Source organism: Carex rostrata, chromosome 12, assembly GCF_964058835.1.
Source record: "Carex rostrata chromosome 12, lpCarRost1.2, whole genome shotgun sequence".
NCBI lineage: Eukaryota > Viridiplantae > Streptophyta > Magnoliopsida > Poales > Cyperaceae > Carex > Carex rostrata.
The window spans coordinates 6,863,982-6,885,561 of record NC_135929.1 but is presented as its reverse complement, the minus strand read 5'-3'; the positions used below and the strand labels follow the sequence as shown (position 1 = coordinate 6,885,561).

The 21,580-nt window shown below is 33.9% G+C and overlaps 1 protein-coding gene across 2 annotated transcripts in view; it reads left to right on the top strand.

The window, feature by feature from the left end:
- Positions 1–4,666: 4,666 nt before the first annotated feature.
- LOC144562782 (ABC transporter G family member 36-like) overlaps positions 4,667–21,580 on the top strand; it is an 83,435-nt gene continuing 66,521 nt past the window's right edge. The window contains exons 1-23 of one of the 2 annotated variants that reach the window (XM_078312067.1): positions 4,667–5,133; positions 10,261–10,381; positions 10,492–10,583; positions 10,882–10,966; positions 11,063–11,222; positions 11,519–11,595; positions 11,722–11,775; positions 11,882–11,972; positions 12,059–12,360; positions 12,512–12,793; positions 13,021–13,334; positions 13,963–14,123; positions 14,219–14,322; positions 14,548–14,698; positions 15,030–15,298; positions 15,453–15,785; positions 16,008–16,298; positions 16,724–16,807; positions 16,913–17,046; positions 17,235–17,462; positions 18,380–18,551; positions 18,741–18,995; positions 19,222–19,605. In XM_078312067.1, the coding sequence (XP_078168193.1) occupies positions 4,805–5,133; positions 10,261–10,381; positions 10,492–10,583; positions 10,882–10,966; positions 11,063–11,222; positions 11,519–11,595; positions 11,722–11,775; positions 11,882–11,972; positions 12,059–12,360; positions 12,512–12,793; positions 13,021–13,334; positions 13,963–14,123; positions 14,219–14,322; positions 14,548–14,698; positions 15,030–15,298; positions 15,453–15,785; positions 16,008–16,298; positions 16,724–16,807; positions 16,913–17,046; positions 17,235–17,462; positions 18,380–18,551; positions 18,741–18,995; positions 19,222–19,479 (4,347 nt within the window). In that variant the 5' untranslated portion in view covers positions 4,667–4,804 and the 3' untranslated portion in view covers positions 19,480–19,605. Of the gene's footprint in view, positions 5,134–10,260; positions 10,382–10,491; positions 10,584–10,881; positions 10,967–11,062; positions 11,223–11,518; positions 11,596–11,721; positions 11,776–11,881; positions 11,973–12,058; positions 12,361–12,511; positions 12,794–13,020; positions 13,335–13,962; positions 14,124–14,218; positions 14,323–14,547; positions 14,699–15,029; positions 15,299–15,452; positions 15,786–16,007; positions 16,299–16,723; positions 16,808–16,912; positions 17,047–17,234; positions 17,463–18,379; positions 18,552–18,740; positions 18,996–19,221; positions 19,606–21,580 lie in introns of those variants that run through there. The other variant, XM_078312058.1, reaches the window with a different exon arrangement.

The window sequence follows — 21,580 nt, the reverse complement described above, 5'->3', positions numbered from 1 at the left end:
AAACTCAACCAAATTACAAAGGGCATTTAATTTGATCCGTTGTAGCCTTTTGTTATGATTTCTCTTCACGTAATTCAAACTTCAGCAAATCCAAGTGCATAACTAAAAAAATGAGATTGAACGACTGAAAAGTCTTATAGTGTGTATTTTTATTTTATAACAAATATCCATTTTTTTGTTATATTGTCTAACGGAAAAACAAGAGAAAAAAATATCATCAAAATAAGTTGTATATTTGTTGTTGTCAAATTATAACACATTTTGTTGTTATATTGTGATTTTTGTTATGTATAAGGATTATCCTCCTTTCTCTATTATTTATATGTTGTATTTAATATAGAGAATAAAATCATGTTAATTTACTTAATATGATATCAGATAAATATCATGATACAAAAATTGAAAATAAATAAAGATATGACAAATCAATTATCAATCAATCTAAAATAAATTAAATGATATTTATTTAAAAAATGATAAGAAATTATGACCAAAAAAGTAGACTAAATAGACTTGTGACGAGTACATATTCAAATAAATTTAGACTTCTACATGTAAAAAAACATAAAAACATACATAGAATAAAAAAAAGTTAAACTATTTGATTGGAGGACTGATATTCAATCTGAAATTTCATCTTTTAATCACAGTCGTTGGTGGATCATGATATCTACACGCTTAATATAAGAAGAGGAGGGTTCAAATGCCTCCATTTTTTGTGCCTCCATGATGTGGTGTTTGCAATACAAGTAATAAATCCTAAATTGCACTCAATCCGGTTGCAAGTATACAATCTTATCGAGTAGTACTTAGGGATCGTCTTTACAGGGACAAGTTGGAATATCAAATCTAACCTAACAATCTAATTTAGTAAAAGAAAATAAAAAGGTATTTGTTTGTTCAAAAGGTTGGTTTGATTGCGATTAAACTAAATTAAACTAAAGTCTTTAAAGCAAAATCTGATTTTTAACAAGTATGAGAAATTATGATTTCTTAGGGTTCCTATCCACTAGTGTTACGACTAATTGGTTTGTAAATTTTATTCTTATATTTATGAAGGCACAGTTGGATGTTGTAGGTACAAAGTGATATCTCTATATTAATACCATCTTTAAATTAGAATAAACGTCACCTCTCGGTACTTGGCTACTCTAATATAAAGTCATTAAGTTCTTACTGTCCCAATTAATCTAGAAAATCGTCTTTCACCTCTCGGTACTTGGCACAATTTGTCTAAACTATTAGGTAAAGCCCGTATAAGACAAGCATCGCCTCTCGGTACTTAGCCTATCAAATACCCTATTCCTTATGGTCTGGACCTAATATTCAATTTCTCAATTGCAAATACCAAATCCTAGGATTTCATGTGATTTTGATTAAGTCTTCACAATCAATTAAAATAAAGAATAGATCATAACAAAGAACAAGAACATATGAAATAAAACCAACTAAATCATAACAAAAGTTTCAAGTACAGCCCTAATCAACCCTAGAAAAGCCTTTAGCCAGTCATGGCTAAAACACAAATGAAATTAAAAGAGTTCCAAAGGAAAGAAAATAAAAAAAACCGGTTGATCAATGATGTTCTCTTCTCCCTTCTTCTCTCTTCCTTGCTTTTCCTTGTTTTTTCTTGTTCAAAACCAGAAATTATCTCTAAAAAACCTCCTTAATCTATTCTACAGGTCTCCTTTTATACCCCTAACGAAACCTAGAAATAAATTCCTAAAAATAGCAAATTCGGGCTCTGAACCGCCTTATTGCGGACCGCAATAACATCTATTACGGGCCGCAATGAGTGGAGGCAGTTAAGATTTTGTCGCGCAGAAAACTGTAAACTCATTTCGGGCCGCAATGGATTTGGTTGCGGGCCGCAATGAAAGTGCAGGAAACTGTAAAAGTCATTTCGGGCCGCAATGGATTTGGTTGCGGGCCACAATGAAAGTGCAGGAAATGAAGAGGGCTCTGTCTGTTTTGTTGCGGGCTGCAATGAAATCATTTCGGGCCGCAACGAAAGTGAAAGCTGCTCCAAACTTCGTGCTGGCTTGCTACAAATCACCCGTTTTACTCCTTTAAGCTCCAAACACTTGATTACCTGCAAAATAAACATAACTAGGGCAGTAACTTGAACTGTTGGACATTTCTAACCTAATCAAACCTAATTTCAACAAAACTTAGCTTAATTTACATAACAAACCCTAGGTTTCAATAGATAAAATTTCGGCTTATCACTCCACCATACCTCCATTTTTTTATAACCGATATTTTTCAATTAATTAATTAACCATTTTAATTAACTAATTAATCAATCAGAATTGAAAACACTATTTGCCTTGTAAACATTAATACAAGACTCCAACACCATGACCAATATACACGCTTTGAAAAGTCCTGATGAGAAGATGTTAAAAAACACCATGACCGATATACATAAATGTGTAAATAGAAAAAAATCTACAGTTCAATTTATTACCACACATTTTTTCTCAAAATTTTCGTTGTTCCCTATCATATATAATTACCAGTTTTTCAATCAAGCACCTTATAGAAATTGACGGCTTGCCTGAAGTCAGTCTCTCCCTATCTCACATTTCTGTTTCTTGTGTGTATTTCTATATGTTCACTGTCATAACTATATTAATTAAGGTCAAATATATATACGCACACAAATTGCTCATCCCTCCCAATAGTACACAAATTAACGGTACGTACTGTCTACCAACCCCTCTTTTCACATGTACCCAACTCCGACCAATTTTTTTATTAATAGAAAAATAAATAAATAAATATCAAAATAGAGGTAGGATGTCGTGAAATCTCGAAATATAGGAAAAACATGATGATTTATCACGTCTGCTGTACGTGATAAACTATCACGTCTGCTGTACGTGATAAACTATCACGTCTGCTGTACGTGATAAACTATCACGTCTAGCTAATCTAAACCATAAACACCGCACTTGTTAATTAACTACAAAAAAATTACTGCACATGATAGAGTATATATCACGTCCAACTTGCATGCAATTCAAATTGAAGGGAATGAAAACAATGCATTTGTTGGACGTGATCAGTAACTTTTTTGTTTTTATTTTTTTAGTTAATTACTAAATGTAAGTGTGGAGAGTTACAGTTAATTCTGGACATGATAGTTTATAACGTTCAGTGGACGTGATAAACTATCACGTTCTTCCTTTATTTCGAAATTTCACGAAATCCTACTCCTATTTTGATATTAATTAATTTATTTTCCTATAAATAAAAAATTCGACAACTCCGACGGCTATATTGCCATGTAATATAAATAGAGTGCATATATTCGTACTATATGACAAATTAAACAATAAAGATCTCATTAATTCCATTAAATGAATTATAAGGAAATCTTTGCACCTATTGTGAAAAATGAGTATAGTACTAAAGGGAAGCGTCTAATTGTCCATAGCTTTTTGTCCACCATTTGTCCACAGCTTTGACTTGCGCGAATACTGTAAAATTACTTCTACATGCTGTATAATTATACAATATATCACATAAAATATATCAGTTAATCACAAAACATCCAGCAACTATTTGAAGTGGTCACATGATAGTTAGAAAAAAGTTTGCAACTTGCACAACAGGACAAAATAAATGTACTTTCAAACTGTACTTTCGGAAATTACAGTTATAAGAAGTTATTGGCAGTTAAAGTTAGTTATTAGCGGTTATTGGCAGTTAGAGTTAATTATTAGCGTCCGCACTGGGTTGAATCTTGTATACTGTAAAATTGAATCTTGTATACAGTAAAATTTTCAATTGAATCTTATATACTGTAAAATTGAATCTTCTACACAGTAAAATTTACAATTGAATATTATATACTGTAAAATTGAATCAGCAGAACTGTAAAATTAAATCTTGTATACAGTAAAACTTTCAATTGAATCTTGTATAATGTAAAAATTAAATCTTGTATACAGTAGAATTTTCAATTGAATCTTGCATACTGTAAAATATATACTGTAAAATTGAATCTCATATACTGTAAAATTTTCAAATAATGTTGTAAATTTTCAATTGAATCTTGTATACTGTAAAAAGACAGTTAGATGGGAGTGGATAAGGTTATGGACAAATGGTGAACAAAACCCAGTGGACAGAAACCTTTTCTCTTTGAGAAATACATTTTTACAAAAAAACACGAGAGAAAGAGGTATATATAAATTTACTCTTGGCATAAATCCATTTATAATCTCAAACAATTTCCTCGGCATGGCATGCTTAAACTTTGTCATGCACTTTTGGGATTTTTTATTTATTATTTTTTTAGTATCTTATTTATTTATTTATTTTATTTTATTATACCAAAAGTTCAGCTAATTTTTTTTATGTTTGTCAATATACCTAATAAAAATTAAATTACTATCGTATTAATATATAGAGGAGGGTTCAAATGTCTTCATTTTTTGTGCCTCCACCATGCCTCCATTGCAATGTATTGTAGCGTTATTGTTTGCTCCTTCCAGTAGTTACCAGAGGGTTACATAATTAACGGTACTGTGTGGTGTGTACCAACCCTCCTTTCATTTGTACCTAACTCCAACGGCTGTATTGCCTTTGTAATATAAATAGAGTGCATTTGTACACGGTAAGATATGACAAATTAATCAACAAAGATAACTAATTAATTCAATTAAACCACTGTTTATAATAAAACTCAACCTGTGTCCATCTGCTTTATGTTCCCCAAGGAGCTGCATGTCTCTCTACATTAATATCACTAATTTATCCATTCTTTGAGAATTGAGAGAGAGAGAGAGAAGAGATGGATGCATCAAGGGAGGGCCCACTGAGGATAGCTAGCTTGAGTAGTCGAGACAGGTTCACATGGCAGCAAGGCGGGGACGCATTTTCACGGTCATCGCGAGAGGCGGAGGATGACGAGGAGGCTCTGCGTTGGGCGGCACTGGAGAAGCTGCCAACATACAACCGAGTGAGGCTGGGGATACTGGCGTCACCATCGGGGGGCCTGAAGGAGGTCAATGTGAAGAACTTGAACACGCACGAGAAGAAGGCATTGCTGGAGCGCCTTGTGAGGGTTGCCGAGGAGGACAACGAGCGCTTCCTGCTCAAGCTCAAGGACCGCATTGATCGGTATGTGTAGTCAGTTTAAGATAAGCTCATCTATTTATGGTATAGGGCTATAAATGAGTCGAGTTTGAGTGAGCTACTTCTAACTCGTGCTTAGCTCATTAAGTTAATGGATGAGTCAAATCGAGTTAGGATGATAATAATTAATGAGTTGTAAACGTAATTTGAGTTCATCTCATTACCTACTTGAGTGGAGTTACAAGTTATCTATATCTTGGTTATAAATGACATGGTTTGGGTCTGGATTTGGAGGACTAGAGTTAGGTTTGGGTCTGTGAGTCTGAGTAGTCATTTAGAATAGAGGGTTTGAGATTTATTCTGACAAACTTTTGTGTAACTTGAGTTGTTAATGAGCAAGCTAGTTGGAGTATGCTCAAATTCAGCTCATTAATTAAATGAGTCAGCCATCTTGAGTTGGAATTCACTCAAAAAGTTACAAATGAATGAGTTAAAACGAACAATTAGTGAGCAAGTTATGAGCGAATTACGAGTTCATAACTTTTTTTGTAGTCCTAAGTTATGGCTTGTCTAGGATTATCACTCCTAACCTTTTGAATATTTTTCAAAATATAATTTTGTATATATAAACGGTGAATCAAATTTAACACAATATTGATATAACTACATCATTATTCATTAATTAAATTTTCAAACAACTCAATAAATGAAAAATGTAATTTCCAAGTTATATATTTTTTTTTTTGATAAAAGTGGGATAAATTCCCACCGATTCGTGAAATCAGATATAAGGGACTGGTACAGTGGTACGAAACCGCTAGTACCAGTCCTGTTTTTTACAAGCCCTGCCACATGCTATCACTTGTTACCTACCTTGACTGATTACTTCTAAAATATCACAAAATAACAACTGACTTGCAACTAAACAAGCACACCTGCTAATACAATTTTTCAACCAAAGCAAACAGCTACCAAACATAAGAACAAATCACAAGTAATTGAAAATCTTAAGTAGCAGCCAACATACTACTACATCTTCAAAATTTCCCTAGCACCATTGTCCCAGCATCACCCACTAAGTCTTCACTGTGCTCTGTACCAGACAGGGTGCCATCCTCTGCTGCCAAAATCATGGATGGCAAAGGAGAGGCACATCAATGCCATCGGTTGTTTCAACGCCATCAGTCAGTAAAAAGTTCAAAGTAATTACAACGCTGCTCTTGATTACACAAACACAATTGGTGCTGAAGGACACCCGATGATAAAGGAACGATAGTAAAAGTGATTTTTTGTAGTAGTGTGTACCTATGTCCATCAGTTCCTTAGCATCACAAGGCAATACAAGTGAAGAGTTTTTTTTTTTTGAGGAAAAATAAGGATCTAGTCCTTATTTATTTTATTAATCATAAAAAGTTTTAACATGAAACCAATTACAAAAACTTAATGTTATTCAACCTAGTTGAATTATTATAAAAAAGACTGAAAAAAAGGAAAATATAAATTTGTCAAAAGCAGGGTTTAAAATGCAAAAATTATAAAACTCTTCTTGTCAGTGAAGAGAGATGCACTGTTATTGATCTTCCGCCATCTCTTCTTATGCCACTTTGCACTGCTCTTTTAAAAATACGATACCATCCATTGTTGCGCACCATCATCATGTAATTTCCTTCTCCAATTAATACAAGTGAAGAGTTTAAATAACCTTTTTTCTGATTGTGACACCAGAAAGTTGACTAATAATTTGATACATGACTTATTGAAATTATATACTTATGGTTTTTTCATTTAATAATTGTTTGATTGATTTTTATGCCATCAAATAAGTTTACTATTAGTAGAACCTACCGATAGTTACGGCTCTATTATAAATGCTAATAATAGCCTAACAATAAGTTGGGGTGTCAATGATATTCTTTTATTTATTTATCCAACTCACATTATATTCAATAAAATGAGTATGGATAAGGTGTTTTATCATTACTTTATTGGATATGATTATAGGTTGGAAAAAAAAATAGTCTGTGTAAAAAAAATGTTCAGTCTTTTAATTGGTCAATTTCTAAGACAAATGTTTAATGTATTTACTTTTAATGCATACACAATAGCTTTTAGGCATACACTTGTGTTTGTGTCACAAATTAATAAGAAAAATAACCAATTGCCCTTACAATCAGCCAATTGGAAGACCGAACATTTATCTTAAACATTATATATAATTTTTTTACTTTTTAATAAAGGGTTAAATTGGTATTTATACATATACATTAAAAATGAGTTTTAATAGGAAAGACAATAAATTGGGTAAATTTTTTAGTTTGTAAAATTTTGAAGGGTAAATATGTTATTACGAAATTTAGAGGAAGTACGTAATTTTGGAGCTTATGAAGGGTATACATGAAATTCATCCTAGATTTTATTACAACTTTTCATGTTTAATTTGGTTCAATCTGGGTTTTTTTTTTAATTTATTTTTACCATCTTTGAAAAATAGAAAACCAAATAATCATTTTTTAAATTCCATTTTAACCACTTCCGCAGTCTAAACTTGCAAAAAGAAGATTGGTTTCGTAGGTTTAGATTGCTGGACCAAAGTGCATTAAAAATTGCATTAGTTATGTTTAAAAAAAATTGTTATTTGGTTTATTTTTCTTTTCAAAGATGGTAAAAATAAAAACTGCGGTCAATTTTCTGCAGGAATTACATTGCTGGATATGTCGCTGTATTTTAAAATGTAGCACTCTCAGAAAAAAAAAATAAATAAATAAGATGAACGGTTCGGATCGACTGTTTGAACTTTGAAAATAAAAATATATTCATTTTACAAATAGGTCCTTATGTCCATAGAAGCCTTTGCCAATAAATAATCGTCTGCCCAAAAAGTGAGAAGCTAAATAAAAACTTAACAAGGTTGGTTTGCCTCTAATTATTAGGTGCCAAATATCACATACGACTTTTGTTAATACTATCACCATCAGCTATCTTATTCATTTTTCACTTCCGTGAAAAAAAAGCTTTCTTTTTTTTATGGTTGGCAGCAAATTCCCGTCAACAAATTTTAATAATTAAAAATTTATATTTGTATAAAATTGATCTAAAGTAAGTAAATAAAAATTATTTACACCGCATAATAATTAAATAATTTGTCTCTCTCTAACAAGTCGCCATTTAAAGTTGGATTTTATGTACTGTCTGCGAAACTAGCCTCTGTTCCACTCTCCTATTTCCGGATAATACTCTTCTATTTCTTTCCCTCCATAGTCCCCACACCCCTGCCGCCCAGATGGTGCTCCATCTTTTTTTTTGTTTCTTCTGTAAACCCACCTATCCCTTGATCCGCCATCCCTGATGTTTTCTCCCCCACTGAAAGAGATTTCGAAATGTGCCATTAGGTCAAACCAGAATCTAATTGCATAGGCGCAGTTCCATAAGATGTGGTCATTTGTTTCTACCCTGTTTGAGCCACATAGTGTGAATTCGTGCTGTACCTGACATCCTCGATAAATAAAAACATCATGTGTCAAGATTTTCCCTTCCAACATTAGCCAAATAAAAAAAAGCTTTCTTATTTTCGTGTAAATTTTGAATTTTAACCTTTATCATGTAAGATTGCCATCTCAAAATATTTAATATATGCTTTTGACATCCTTGCTTTGTACCCTCCCTAAGCATTTTTTCTTGATTTATTTTTGTTAAAAAAAATAGAAATTATCTCGTGATTCCCCTGCATAAATGGAATTCATCCATTGATACACACCTGTACACCAGTCGCATAAATGGATTCCCTTGTTAGAGGAATTCTTCCATTAATACAGGTACTGGTATCATATCAGATACGATATGGATACGGCAATTTTTAAAAATTTAAGATACGATATGTCTATTGTATATATTATTTTTTATTATAATATTTGAATTAATCATAATCATAAAACTAAATTTGTACCAAAGAAAAAAAAAACCTAAAGGCTTAACCCATATATATTAAATACAATAATTACTAAAATATAACATAAAGGATTGTCAAATGCAGTGATTAAGTGTTTTGGCACTTAATCATAAAGAGAATCTGAATACTCACATCAGAGAAAAAAAAATAAAGTATCCCGCCAGCGGAGCAAATAATTAATGTAGAAATGTATTACACAATTTTTTTTTTTACACTTCAATGTATCTTTCATCATATTGAATTACGTTGCACATTCTGCAACCTACTCCTTAAGGTGTGCTCTAGAATGAGAGAGGAAACAACTCATTAAAGGAAAGGAAGGAGACAATGATGGGGGAGGCGAACCCTCCGAATAATAAAATCTACACCCTGATTTGGAGATAACAAATTTCACCAAAATCTACGTGACGCTCCCTTTCGAATAGTACTCGTTCCCTTCCATTCCCCTCTGCTGCCTCTCCGATTCTCTCCTTCTGGAGCAATCCTGTCAACCCTGATTTTACGGGCTCTCACCTCCACACAGCAAATTTATTGTTCCCTCCCTCCGTATCCCCTGCCTGGAGCACAGTCTTAATTACAATAGATCAACATTAACATGACAACTGTGAACTAATTCTAAATAATACACTATATCAGCGTGTCAACTATATATACAGTAGTACACATTATTTAAACATAACGCAACAAAGAGGGATTTCATCTCCATAGACATTATTATTTTTCTTTAATTTCAGAAGCAATTTATTGACTGAGCTAATATTTTATAAATAAAAAAAATTAAGGATGACAGAAATTAATGATCTGTCTTTTGATGCACGATCGATCAAGAAATTGGAAAAAGTAATGGAAAGATAGATTTGGTTCTGAGATCACACAGATTCTCCATTCTTTGATAAAACTGATACATCAAAAACTAACTTCTGCCAAAAGACATGACGTCTGTTTAAATACAAACCCTAAAAACAGAAAATACATAAAAAAAAACATAAAAGACCCTTTTCGTGAATCTGAGCCCATGAAGGAAGACTCGGATCGCGAATCTGAGCCCGCAAAATGGGCAAAATGAATCATAGATTCCTTTTGGATCCGGTTTTGGGCTGTGGAGTTCCTGTCAAAATTTCAGCCCGATCCGACGGACGGATCAAAAGTTACGCCCCTTTTCGTGAAGCATGCGCAGGACCATATTGCATCATTTTTACTGTGCTCTTTTTGTTAATTTTAAACAGAGTCGGAATTCAGCTTCCAACAATAGAAGTGAGATATGAGAACTTGAGCATAGATGCAGAGGCTCATGTGGGAAGTAGAGGGTTGCCAACTGTTATCAATTCCACCATGAACACACTTGAGGTATATACATACTGCAAAGAAATAATATTACCAATTAAAAAATAACATAAGATTGACTTCTGTTTAAAAGGAAATTTTATCTGACTACATAATTGTAATTTTTTTGTTAGTCAATAGCAAATTCTCTTCTTCACATTCTACCCAGCGGGAAAACAAAAATGTCAATCTTGCATGGTGTTAGTGGTATCATCAAGCCCTGCCGGTAATTGTCTCTGTTTCTATTGTTGGTAAATAAAAAAAATTTTGTCCATTTTCTTTTACTTTTTTATTATTTACCACCTAAACTTTTTATACAGTTCACTAGAATTTTTTTAAAGAGTCTTTGCTATCCATTAGGAAAGTTGATAAAATGATAAAAGTAGAAGGTTCATGCATGGATACATGACAGAAAATATCCAGTTAATCCTTTTCCATTGAGGAACTAATGTATCGAAATTACGAGTTATTAATTTAGCTAATTAAACTATTCCAAATTTAATAATTACAAATTTTGTGCTTAGGATGACATTGCTCTTGGGCCCTCCAGGATCAGGCAAGACCACTTTACTGTTAGCTTTGGCAGGAAAGCTAGATTCAGATCTCAAGGTTCAGAACCTTAACTATCTATTTTGCAAATTCAAAAACATTTTCATTTTGATGGGGATAATTTGGACCAAAACTGAGAAAATAAAAACAATGTAGGTCTCAGGGAGAGTGACATACAATGGGCATGAAATGAATGAATTCGTACCAGAGAGAACAGCTGCGTACATTAGCCAATATGATCTTCACATAGGAGAGATGACTGTCAGAGAGACTCTTGCCTTCTCTGCTCGGTGCCAAGGGGTTGGTCCTAGATACGGTAGGGTACAATTCTCTCTGCTTTTTTTTTTTTTGCTGTGATATATAGTATGCATATATCTAGTTTGTTATTTGAGTAAGAACATGTTTTGTACTAGGAGCATACCAACTAGTTATCTCTTAGAGGAAAAATGGCACAGAAATATAATAGTTATCAACTAATTTCAAATTTGGTCCTTGTTCAAGGCTCAGATCAAAGCAATTACAGCGAATAACAAAACTAGTTAACTGGTAATCTTGAAACTCAAATTGGCTAATTGTGGTTAACATGTATTTTTTATTTTATTTCAACTGCAGATATGGTAACTGAGTTGGCAAGGAGGGAGAAAGCACTAAATATTAAGCCTGACCCTGACCTTGATGTGTACATGAAGGTTGAATTTCGTTTTAGAAACATAACAATAAACTGTCTTATATCATATCTTATAACAATACTAATTGGATAATTAGAGAAGGTAATTGTATTGTCACTTATCTGTTTCCGGGACTTCATCTTTCAGGCATCTTCAATCGAAGGCCAAGAAGCCAATGTAGTAACTGACTACATAATCAAGGTACTCTTTATTCAAAAGAAGGTTGTCTTTTAAGATCCACAAGAAATAGAGGACTTGCTATTCTCCTCTTTAATTTGATTTATAATTTTTTCTGTTCAAATTGTAGATTTTAGGATTGGAAATATGTGCAGATACAATGGTAGGTAATGACATGATTCGAGGTATCTCTGGCGGACAAAGGAAGCGTGTTACCACAGGTATTGATGTAGCACCACAACAATGCACATCTTATGTATCAATGTAGTACCGGCCATACACTAATTAATCTTTTTTTTTTCTACAGGTGAAATGCTAGTTGGTCCCACAAAAGCTCTATTCATGGACGAAATATCGACTGGTCTTGACAGCTCGACCACATTCCAGATAGTGAATTCCATCAAGCAGTCGATACACATCCTTCAGGGGACTGCTGTTATCTCACTTCTCCAGCCAGCACCAGAGACGTATGACTTATTTGATGACATAATCCTCATCTCTGATGGCCAGATTGTCTACCATTGCCCACGTGGCAATGTGCTTGAGTACTTCGAGTCCATGGGGTTCAAATGCCCTGAAAGAAAAGGTGTTGCGGACTTCTTGCAAGAGGTAAAAGATTAAAGAATTGCTTAAATCAATTAAAATATTGCGTGATTAATTTAAACGCACTCTTGAGTCTTTATAGATATGCTTTCAGTGTTCCTGTAATTAATCAATAGTAGCAGGGTGATACTGATTCTAAATTTCTGATTCAATTAAGGTGACATCACGGAAGGACCAACAACAATATTGGATTAGAATTGATGAGCCTTACCGGTATGTACCTGTGAAGGAGTTTGCAAAAGGATTTAAGTCCTTCCATGTCGGTCTAACCATGGAAAATGAGCTAGCACTTCCGTTTGACAAACACGATAGCCACCTAGCAGCTCTGACGACCTCAAAATATGGCACTAGCAAAATGAAGCTATTGAAGGCCCTGATTGATAGGGAAATTTTGATAATGAAAAGGAACTCCTTCGTCTACATCTTCCAGGCCCTAACAGTACATAATTTTTAAATTCCAAAAAAATTATAATTTAAGCTGCAAATCTAACATATAAATCATACATAACTTCTTGCCAACTGCCATGATCATAAACCGACAAGTAACCAAATACTGAATCAAATTTAATAAAAAAATATTGACAAAATGGATGAAGGCCCTTATTTATATAAATTAATATATACCAATTGTAACCTATGGGCATCTATGCTTTTGTGTCTTTTCAGATAACATTTCTAGCATTCATCACGATGACATTGTTCATACGCACCAGGATGCTACACGACGAGGCCAACGGCAACAAGTTCCTGGGTGCATTCTTCGTCTCGATAATAATGATCATGTTCAATGGTTATGCTGAGCTGGCCATGACAATTGCTAAGCTGCCGGTTTTCTTCAAGCAACATGACCTCCTCTTCTTCCCTGCGTGGACTTACACATTGCCAGGGTGGATCCTCAAGATTCCCATCACATGTGTCGAGGTGGCACTTTGGGTTTTCACCACATACTACGTTATCGGGTTTGATCCAAATGCCGGAAGGTAATGTAACATCTTTCACCAATTGCCAATTCATAATTGTTACTTTCACTTGTACCCTCAGGTACTTAGGCATAACTTTTGGGGGGTTTTCCCAACCAGAATCTGGGGCAGTCCGATGAGCATTAGACCAAACTCAGTCCAACGCCTATCATAGCCTTCCGATCCTGTGCGAACAATTTAAGTGCCCTCTAATCAAGTTCGTACGAATATTGATATAGATCGGATGACTATGACCAGGCATTGAATTGAATTTGGTTTGATGCCCATCAGAAGGCCCCCTTAGTCCTTTCCCAACCTTGGTGACTCGGTCCCTACAAAGACACAGGAAAAAACAAATCAGACTTTCGAACCATGGGAATCATATAGAATTTTCTTGCTTAGAATGGGGATCAATTTTACAGTATCATGACATTTTATTCTAAATTATATAATAAATCATACATAAATACAAAAGAAAATTAAAAGAATGGAGTTCAATTGACCCCCATTCTTTCTATATAGAAAATCATCATGATATTTTATTATTTTATCTCCTTAATTTTTTTTTCCTTTTTTGATATTAATTTACTCATTTGTTCTAAGTTCAAGTTTACAGTTACCAAATTCATCTCAAATCCTCATTTTGCAGGTTTTTCAAACAGTATCTTCTTCTTATCATGACCAGCCAAATGGCTGGTGCTCTTTTCCGAATGATTGCTGGGCTAGGAAGGGACAGGGTCATTTCAAACACCTTCGGATCAGCTGCAATATCAGTTTTGTTAGTTTTGAGTGGATTTGTTCTTGCAAGAGGTAAAAAGGCACATGTTTGTGTAATATTCTTTTTTTAATACCAGCAGTATATGTCTAAAAGCAACTTCATTTTCCTTTTCTTTTTTTACTGACAGAAAGCATCCCAAGTTGGTGGATATGGGGCTACTGGATCTCCCCCCTAATGTATGCATACAATGCTTTGTCAGTAAACGAGTTCTTGGGTCACCAGTGGCATAAGGTAAAGACATTACAGTTGTTACTTTAGTTAAGATGCAGGCTATGAATTTCAATTTAGGCTGGTAATTACTTGTATGGGTCCTTACGAAATGGTAGAGTTATGGCAATATGCCCAAAATCTAAAGGCAAAAGAAAGAATTAAGTTAACTCATATCTTAATTGGATGACACCCCAGTTCAGATTAAAAAAGGAAAATGAGTTAACAAAAACCTCCTTAATTTTCCAGGTTGTTGATGGAGAAAGACTTGGTACTAAAATTTTGAACAGCCGTGGAATCTTTGCTGAAGAAATATGGTATTGGATCGGCTATGGTGCTTTGCTTGGATTTACCCTTCTGTTCAATTTTCTCTATACTGTTGCTCTCAGCTTCCTAAAACGTGCGTATCTTCTAAGATCTTTAATCTTTTGAACGGTATATATAAATCCTAGACAAGGCATTCAGAAATTTTGGCTAATAGAACTGCTTCAAACTTGACCATGTGGTATATACAAATGCTCGGCTCCGGCTTCAGAAACTTTTTACCAGAACATAAGTCTGATCTACAAATTCGGTTGTTGGACCTTCATTAACTTCCCTTAATGAAGGAAACTACACACACAAAAAAAAACTATACTAAAAGTAAAGCAGAGATATAGAGAATAATATTAAAATCCTTTTGTGTTATAACAACTGTTAATTTAAGAGAGGAGTTCTTTAATTTGATTCAGCACTTGGGAAAAATCATCCAATTGTGTCTAAAGAGGCTCTTAGGGAGAAACATGCAAATTTGACTGGAGAAATTATGGAAGATTCTTCAAGAGGAAAGAGATCATTGTCCAAACATAATTCCCAGCTAAACAATTCGACTAAAACCAAAGGAGGTTCATTGAAATCTGATGTCAGGATCATTGGATCAGACAAGAAAGGCATGATTCTTCAATTTATGCCACTCTCCCTTGCTTTTGATGACATCAAATACTCTGTTGACATGCCACAGGTACATAGCCATTTATTATCTATATTTAACAGATATTTGAATAGTGGATTCTTGTTAGTGTATTCTATTTCCAAAAGTAATCAATATTCCAAAGCATTTACTGTAATCTCCACTTTGGTTCTCTTTGATATTTCAATATGTGTACAAAATTCAGGAGATGAAAGTACAAGGTATGACTAAAGATAGATTGGTTCTCCTAAAAAGTATAAGTGGTTACTTCAGGCCAGGAGTCCTGACAGCACTGATGGGCATCAGTGGAGCTGGCAAAACAACACTCATGGATGTGTTGGCTGGGAGGAAGACAGGAGGATACATTGAAGGATCTATCCACATATCAGGATATCCAAAGAAACAGGAAACTTTTGCACGTATTTCCGGATATTGTGAGCAGTTTGATATTCATTCCCCGCAAGTAACTGTTTATGAGTCCCTTGTTTTCTCAGCATGGCTTCGTTTATCTCCAGATGTTGATTCCGAGACAAGAAATGTAAGAAGATTTTTTCTCTTATTAATATGGCTTGCTGATTTTGGGTAGTTAAATGCCTCTGTTGTAACTCTACTCGAATGCATGACTAGTACAAATAAAAAAAAAAAATTCATCCAAGGTGGTGATCCTTGTGCATAGTTCCAACTCAGGATATGTCATTGGAACGGAATATTTAGAATTATGATTTACTCTGATTTTACAATTTTGAGTCTTTGTGTGTAGATGTTTGTTGAAGAAGTGATGGAGCTTGTGGAGCTCAATTCATTGAGAGATGCAATTGTGGGGCTTGCTGGTGTGAATGGTTTGTCAACTGAGCAAAGGAAGAGGTTAACTATTGCCGTCGAGCTTGTTGCAAATCCTTCTATAATTTTCATGGATGAACCAACCTCTGGTCTCGATGCTCGAGCTGCAGCTATTGTTATGAGAACAGTTAGGAATATTGTCAACACAGGCAGGACTGTTGTATGCACTATTCACCAGCCAAGCATTGACATCTTTGAAGCCTTTGATGAGGTGTGACATTATTTCTTTCCTTGCAACCTTGATCTTTGGTCAATTATTGTGTACATCCAATTTGATGTACAATCAATTTTGTACCTTTTAAAGTATTGTCCAAAAAGAAAAACACTGTTGATGAATTCTCAATCAGATATCTGGGACACGTATCAATTTGGCCCAGCTATGAGTTCTTTTGGTCTTCTATCATACAACTTGAAGGATTTAATTATTTAATTTTATGGATGGCCAAAAAAATTCTAACATGGACCAAATTTGATATATACCCACCGTGATGCATCTCTAATACTGATATTTTGATTTGGAAATATTAAAAAATGGGTAAAAACATATCAATTAAATGAACTGCACAAAAATGGATGCATGGTAATACCATCAATTATTATTTTTTTTAAAATTCTAATTTATTTATGATGAGACAGCTTTTTCTACTGAAAAGAGGAGGAGAAGAGATTTATGTAGGTCCACTGGGGCGCCATTCTTCAGAATTGATAAAGTACTTTGAGGTAGTAATTGATTAAATGCAATTTGGAAACACCAAGTGCCTTTCGAACTCTGTTTTTTTATACAAAATTCTAACACGCACCTTTCTTTGCTTTCAACGTGTTAAGGCGGTTCCAGGTGTACCAAAGATCAAAGATGGCTACAATCCGGCAACATGGATGTTGGAGGTGACTACACTGGCACAAGAAGAGGCTCTTGCAGTTGACTTCAGTCAATTGTACAAGAAATCAGAATTATACGAGTACTGTTCTCTCAAAACATAATTATTAGATATTATCTCCTTTTATTCTCCTTTTTCCCACTTAGTTATCCTTAATGGGGCTCTAAGCTCAAAATAATTATACTTAATATATAATCTTATTTTCATCCAATTTTAATATATGCAAGAGTGTCGTATTTCTGAAATAATTATTTTATTGGTTATTTCAGGAGGAACAAGGCTATGATTAAGGATCTAAGCATCCCGGCACCTGGATCAAGCGACCTATCCTTTCGGACTCAGTATTCAAAATCGTTCTTCATGCAGTGCATGGCTTGTTTGTGGAAGCAGCACTTGTCTTACTGGAGAAACCCATCATACACTGCTGTCCGTTTCTTCTTAACTCTCATGGTGGCTGTTTTGCTGGGTTCAATCTTCTGGCAGCTTGGCTCCAAAATGTAACCAAACTACTATCATTTCATAAATTACATGCTCATCAGTAAAAAGAAAGAATAACTTAAAAAATATTTCAGCACTGTCAATGTCAATTTCCGTTCTTCAGGATTTTCAGCCCATAGGCTTGATTATGGATCGATTTGGACAAATAAATCTGCTGTTATTCTCAGGGAATAACAGAAACCTGTTATTCCAATCAAAACCGTTGATATTGGTTGAGATTCATGTTTGAAAAAATTGTTTCATTGGGATTCGCGCATGGAAAAATGTGAACGGTTGGGATCGGAATATAACAGGTTCCTGTTATTCCCTGAGAATAACAGCAGATTTATTTCCCTAGTCTAAATGTTAACACAGACCAATTAAAATTGTAGTTTCGGTCAATAAGCCAAATTTACCAGAGTAATATTTGAGATAATATTGGCGATCTTCTTAATTGATTTTTTATCTACCAGTTATAGTTGCTGACCAGAACTCGCTATTATGGGCACCTAGGATTTATTGCATACCATTATCTATCTATACTAGTACTTACAATAGTTGTACATCCAATTTTTATGGTACATTTAACTCTTATAGCCTATATATATTTCAAATATCTTACTCAAATAAAAACATTTAAATTGTCGATGCGTTGTAAACTATTTGGAAATGTGTATCACATTTGGGTCGATGTTAAGCCTTCCATTAAACAATTTAAATTTTTAATTGTGAAGATTTAATGGATGATGGATGACCAAACAAATTTCAAATTTACTCATATTTGATACACATAGTATATGTAATTAAGAGTGCATCTACAATCTTAATTTTTTAATTTTGATAATATTTTTTACCATAAGTGTTGGATGTACCATAGAAGTTCAATATATACTAGAATTACCCATAAACTTATTGTAGTTTTATAATTTTTTAACAGAAAAAAACAACAAGATCTATTTAATTTAATGGGATCCATGTTTGTTGCAATTCTGGCACTTGGAGTACAAAATTCATCAACTGTCATGCCGGTAGTGTCAATCGAGCGAACTGTCTTTTACAGAGAAAGAGCTGCTGGGATGTACTCTGCTTTACCATATGCATTTGGGCAGGTACATGGTTTATTTACTTACCATCACATAAACAAACCCATTATATCATGTATGTTGTCGATGTTGCCTACAATTTAAATTTGAACTTGATTAAATTTAACACTATTTTGTTACTTGTTTAGTTTTGATTCATCATCATATCCTGGTTGTTTTAAGAAGAATCAACTATTAAGCTCATTTTTCTGGTAGGTTGTCATTGAATTACCTTACGTCCTTGCTCAAGCTGTTATATATTGTGTGATTGTCTACGCCATGATTGGCTTCCAGTGGACAGCAACCAAGTTCTTCTGGTATCTATTCTTCAGCTACTTCACATTGCTTTACTTCACCTTTTATGGCATGATGTCAGTTGGTTTGACCCCAAACTATAACGTGGCCTCCGTTGTTGCCTCATTCTTCTATGGCATATGGAATCTCTTCTCTGGATTTGTTATCACCAAAGCAGTACGTACACTCTAAATTTACTTTCAAACTCCTATGTATATTACAGAGGATTTTCTCATTTTGTGGATTTTGAACCCATGACCTCTCAAAATTGTAGAAGTAGAGAGATCGATTTGCACAAACTGACAAAGATTATTATTTTTTTTTACTTGCTATGTTCATTCCAATATTGTTATAGTGGTTATTGTTTTGCCAATGAGATAACAATATGCTGGTATGTTTTCAGCAAATACCGGGGTGGTGGCTATGGTACTACTGGCTATCTCCATTTGCTTGGACTTTGTATGGATTGCTCGTGTCACAGTACGGAGACATTGATGATCAGCTGGAAGACGGTCCGACTGTAAAGAAATTCATAGAGGAATACTTTGGATTCAAACATGACTTCCTCCCGGTGGTTGCGGTTGTGGTACTGGCATTTCCCGTGCTTTTTGCCTTTTGCTTTGGTTTCTCGATCCAGAGATTCAACTTCCAAAAAAGATGATGTAGTTGATGGTCGACAGAGTGCAACAGTCAATAGTGGAAAAATAAGAAAGAGTGTTGTTTTCTTTCGCAACATAACATTTGTAATAAAGTGCCTAAACTTCATGGCAACTATGGTTATTACATGAAGAGAATATCCAAGCACGTCCCTTGCTGAGAAACTGAGCACTAGCTTACAACCAAGTTAAGTTATTAAAGACAGTGAATTTGTGGACTGTCTCTTTATTTGCTACAAAAGAATACCCAAACAAATCTTGTTACAAAAAACATGACTTTCAAAATGATTGCATGATGATGCGATTATAATGGAGCTATTCGGCAACAAGAGATTAAGCTTTAAGACTTAAGCTTTCTTAAGTCTTAATCCGCTTCATTTAGCTTCTTTAGCCACTTAATTTTGCCAAACACCGGTTCCTTAGCGCGGATTAAGATCATCTACTTTAGCCTACTTTTGCTCGGATCTTAATTCTATGTCCGGATCTTAAGACACCTCAACCCTTTTTTTTTAATTTCCTTAGCTTTCATCCACGAATTAAGATAGCCGAATATCGGTTCCTTAGCGCTCCTTAATTCCTTGTTGCCGAGCAATCCCATTTGGTCATTTATTGGTCACTGCACGTTGCCTAAACAATGCCAATTAAAAAAAATAAAAAAATTATTGTATATTAAAAACGATTTAAAATAAATTCGGAATAAATTAAACACAATGCAAAACTTTTCTTTTTTTTGTTTTGAGATAATATAATGCAAAACTTGCGACAATTGAAAAAATTTAGAATTTTATTGTATAGAGAAAACGATTTAAAATAGGAAGCTGATAATTAACCCTGCATCTCCCATTCCCCATTTATCTCCGCAAAAACTTCCAAAAATAATGATGGGGGACAGCTCAATCATAAATAAACTGCTAGTGTTTAATTTAAATCATTAAAGTATTTATGTTGAATTTGCAAATATTAATCATAATCTCTATTTATGAAATAATAAATCAATGGGGGTGAGCGGTCCCCCATCATTATTTTGGAAATTATTGAGCAGACCCCCATAAATGGAAATTATTAAGTGCCCCCCATATAAACATTTAAGGAAATTATTAGCGGAAATTGTTATTAGAGGATAATATAATGAAAGCGGGGATAAATGAAAATTATTAGCAAAATAAATGGGGGGTGAGAGGTGGGGGGAATGATGTAATTATTCTTTAAAATATATTATGAATATATTAAATATAATGCAAAACTGTAAACAAAATTCATATCTTTGAGAAAGATATTGTATTTTTTTTTTTCAAACTACAGGCACATGCTTTAAAACCACATGCAGGCACATTAAAAGGCAAGCACCTAATTTACAAAACCTATTATGGTACAGAGCACTGATTCATTTTTACCAGATTCAATTTTTTTTCTAATCCAATGACTATCGGTTCAAAGTGCAGCCTTTGTACATAATATATAAAATCTTTAAATCTACGTGTGCAAGTCATTAAATCTGACTTATGAAGTCTTTAAATATAAAGATCAAGGAAAAATTTCCTGTGTGCCCATGCAAACTTTTGAAATAGCCAATTTCCCCATCAAAATACCATAATATCCAATATCTCCATACAAATTTAATATTATTTCTTTTATTCCCATTTAACTATTTTAGAAACTAAATTGACCACAATACCCTCTAATTTTGAATGGAGGTGTCCATTAATCTCCTCTTCCTCCCCTTCGCTTCCACTCTATACATCACGCTTCTATTAACTCAGTATCTCCAAACAAAAAAATTGTGAATGTTTGTTTGAGAAGAACAAGTTGATAAACAGGCTGCATTGTCCAAGCAAAGTAGCCACCTACTCTCAACATTCTATTCACCTCCGAAAGCAAAAATTTGTCTTGAAAACAGTTCAAAAAATTACTCTTCACAATAATATACTAAAAAAAGTTGATGACATAAAAAACCAAATTAAGTTGTGTAGAGACTTTCTAGGGTGGATTGACAAAGCCAAGGAGATCCGAACAGTCATCTCCTTCAATGGTCTGAATTTGATTAGTTTTTGTACCCATCTTAATAAATAGTAAAAAAAATTCAAAAAATATAAAATTTGGTCTCCG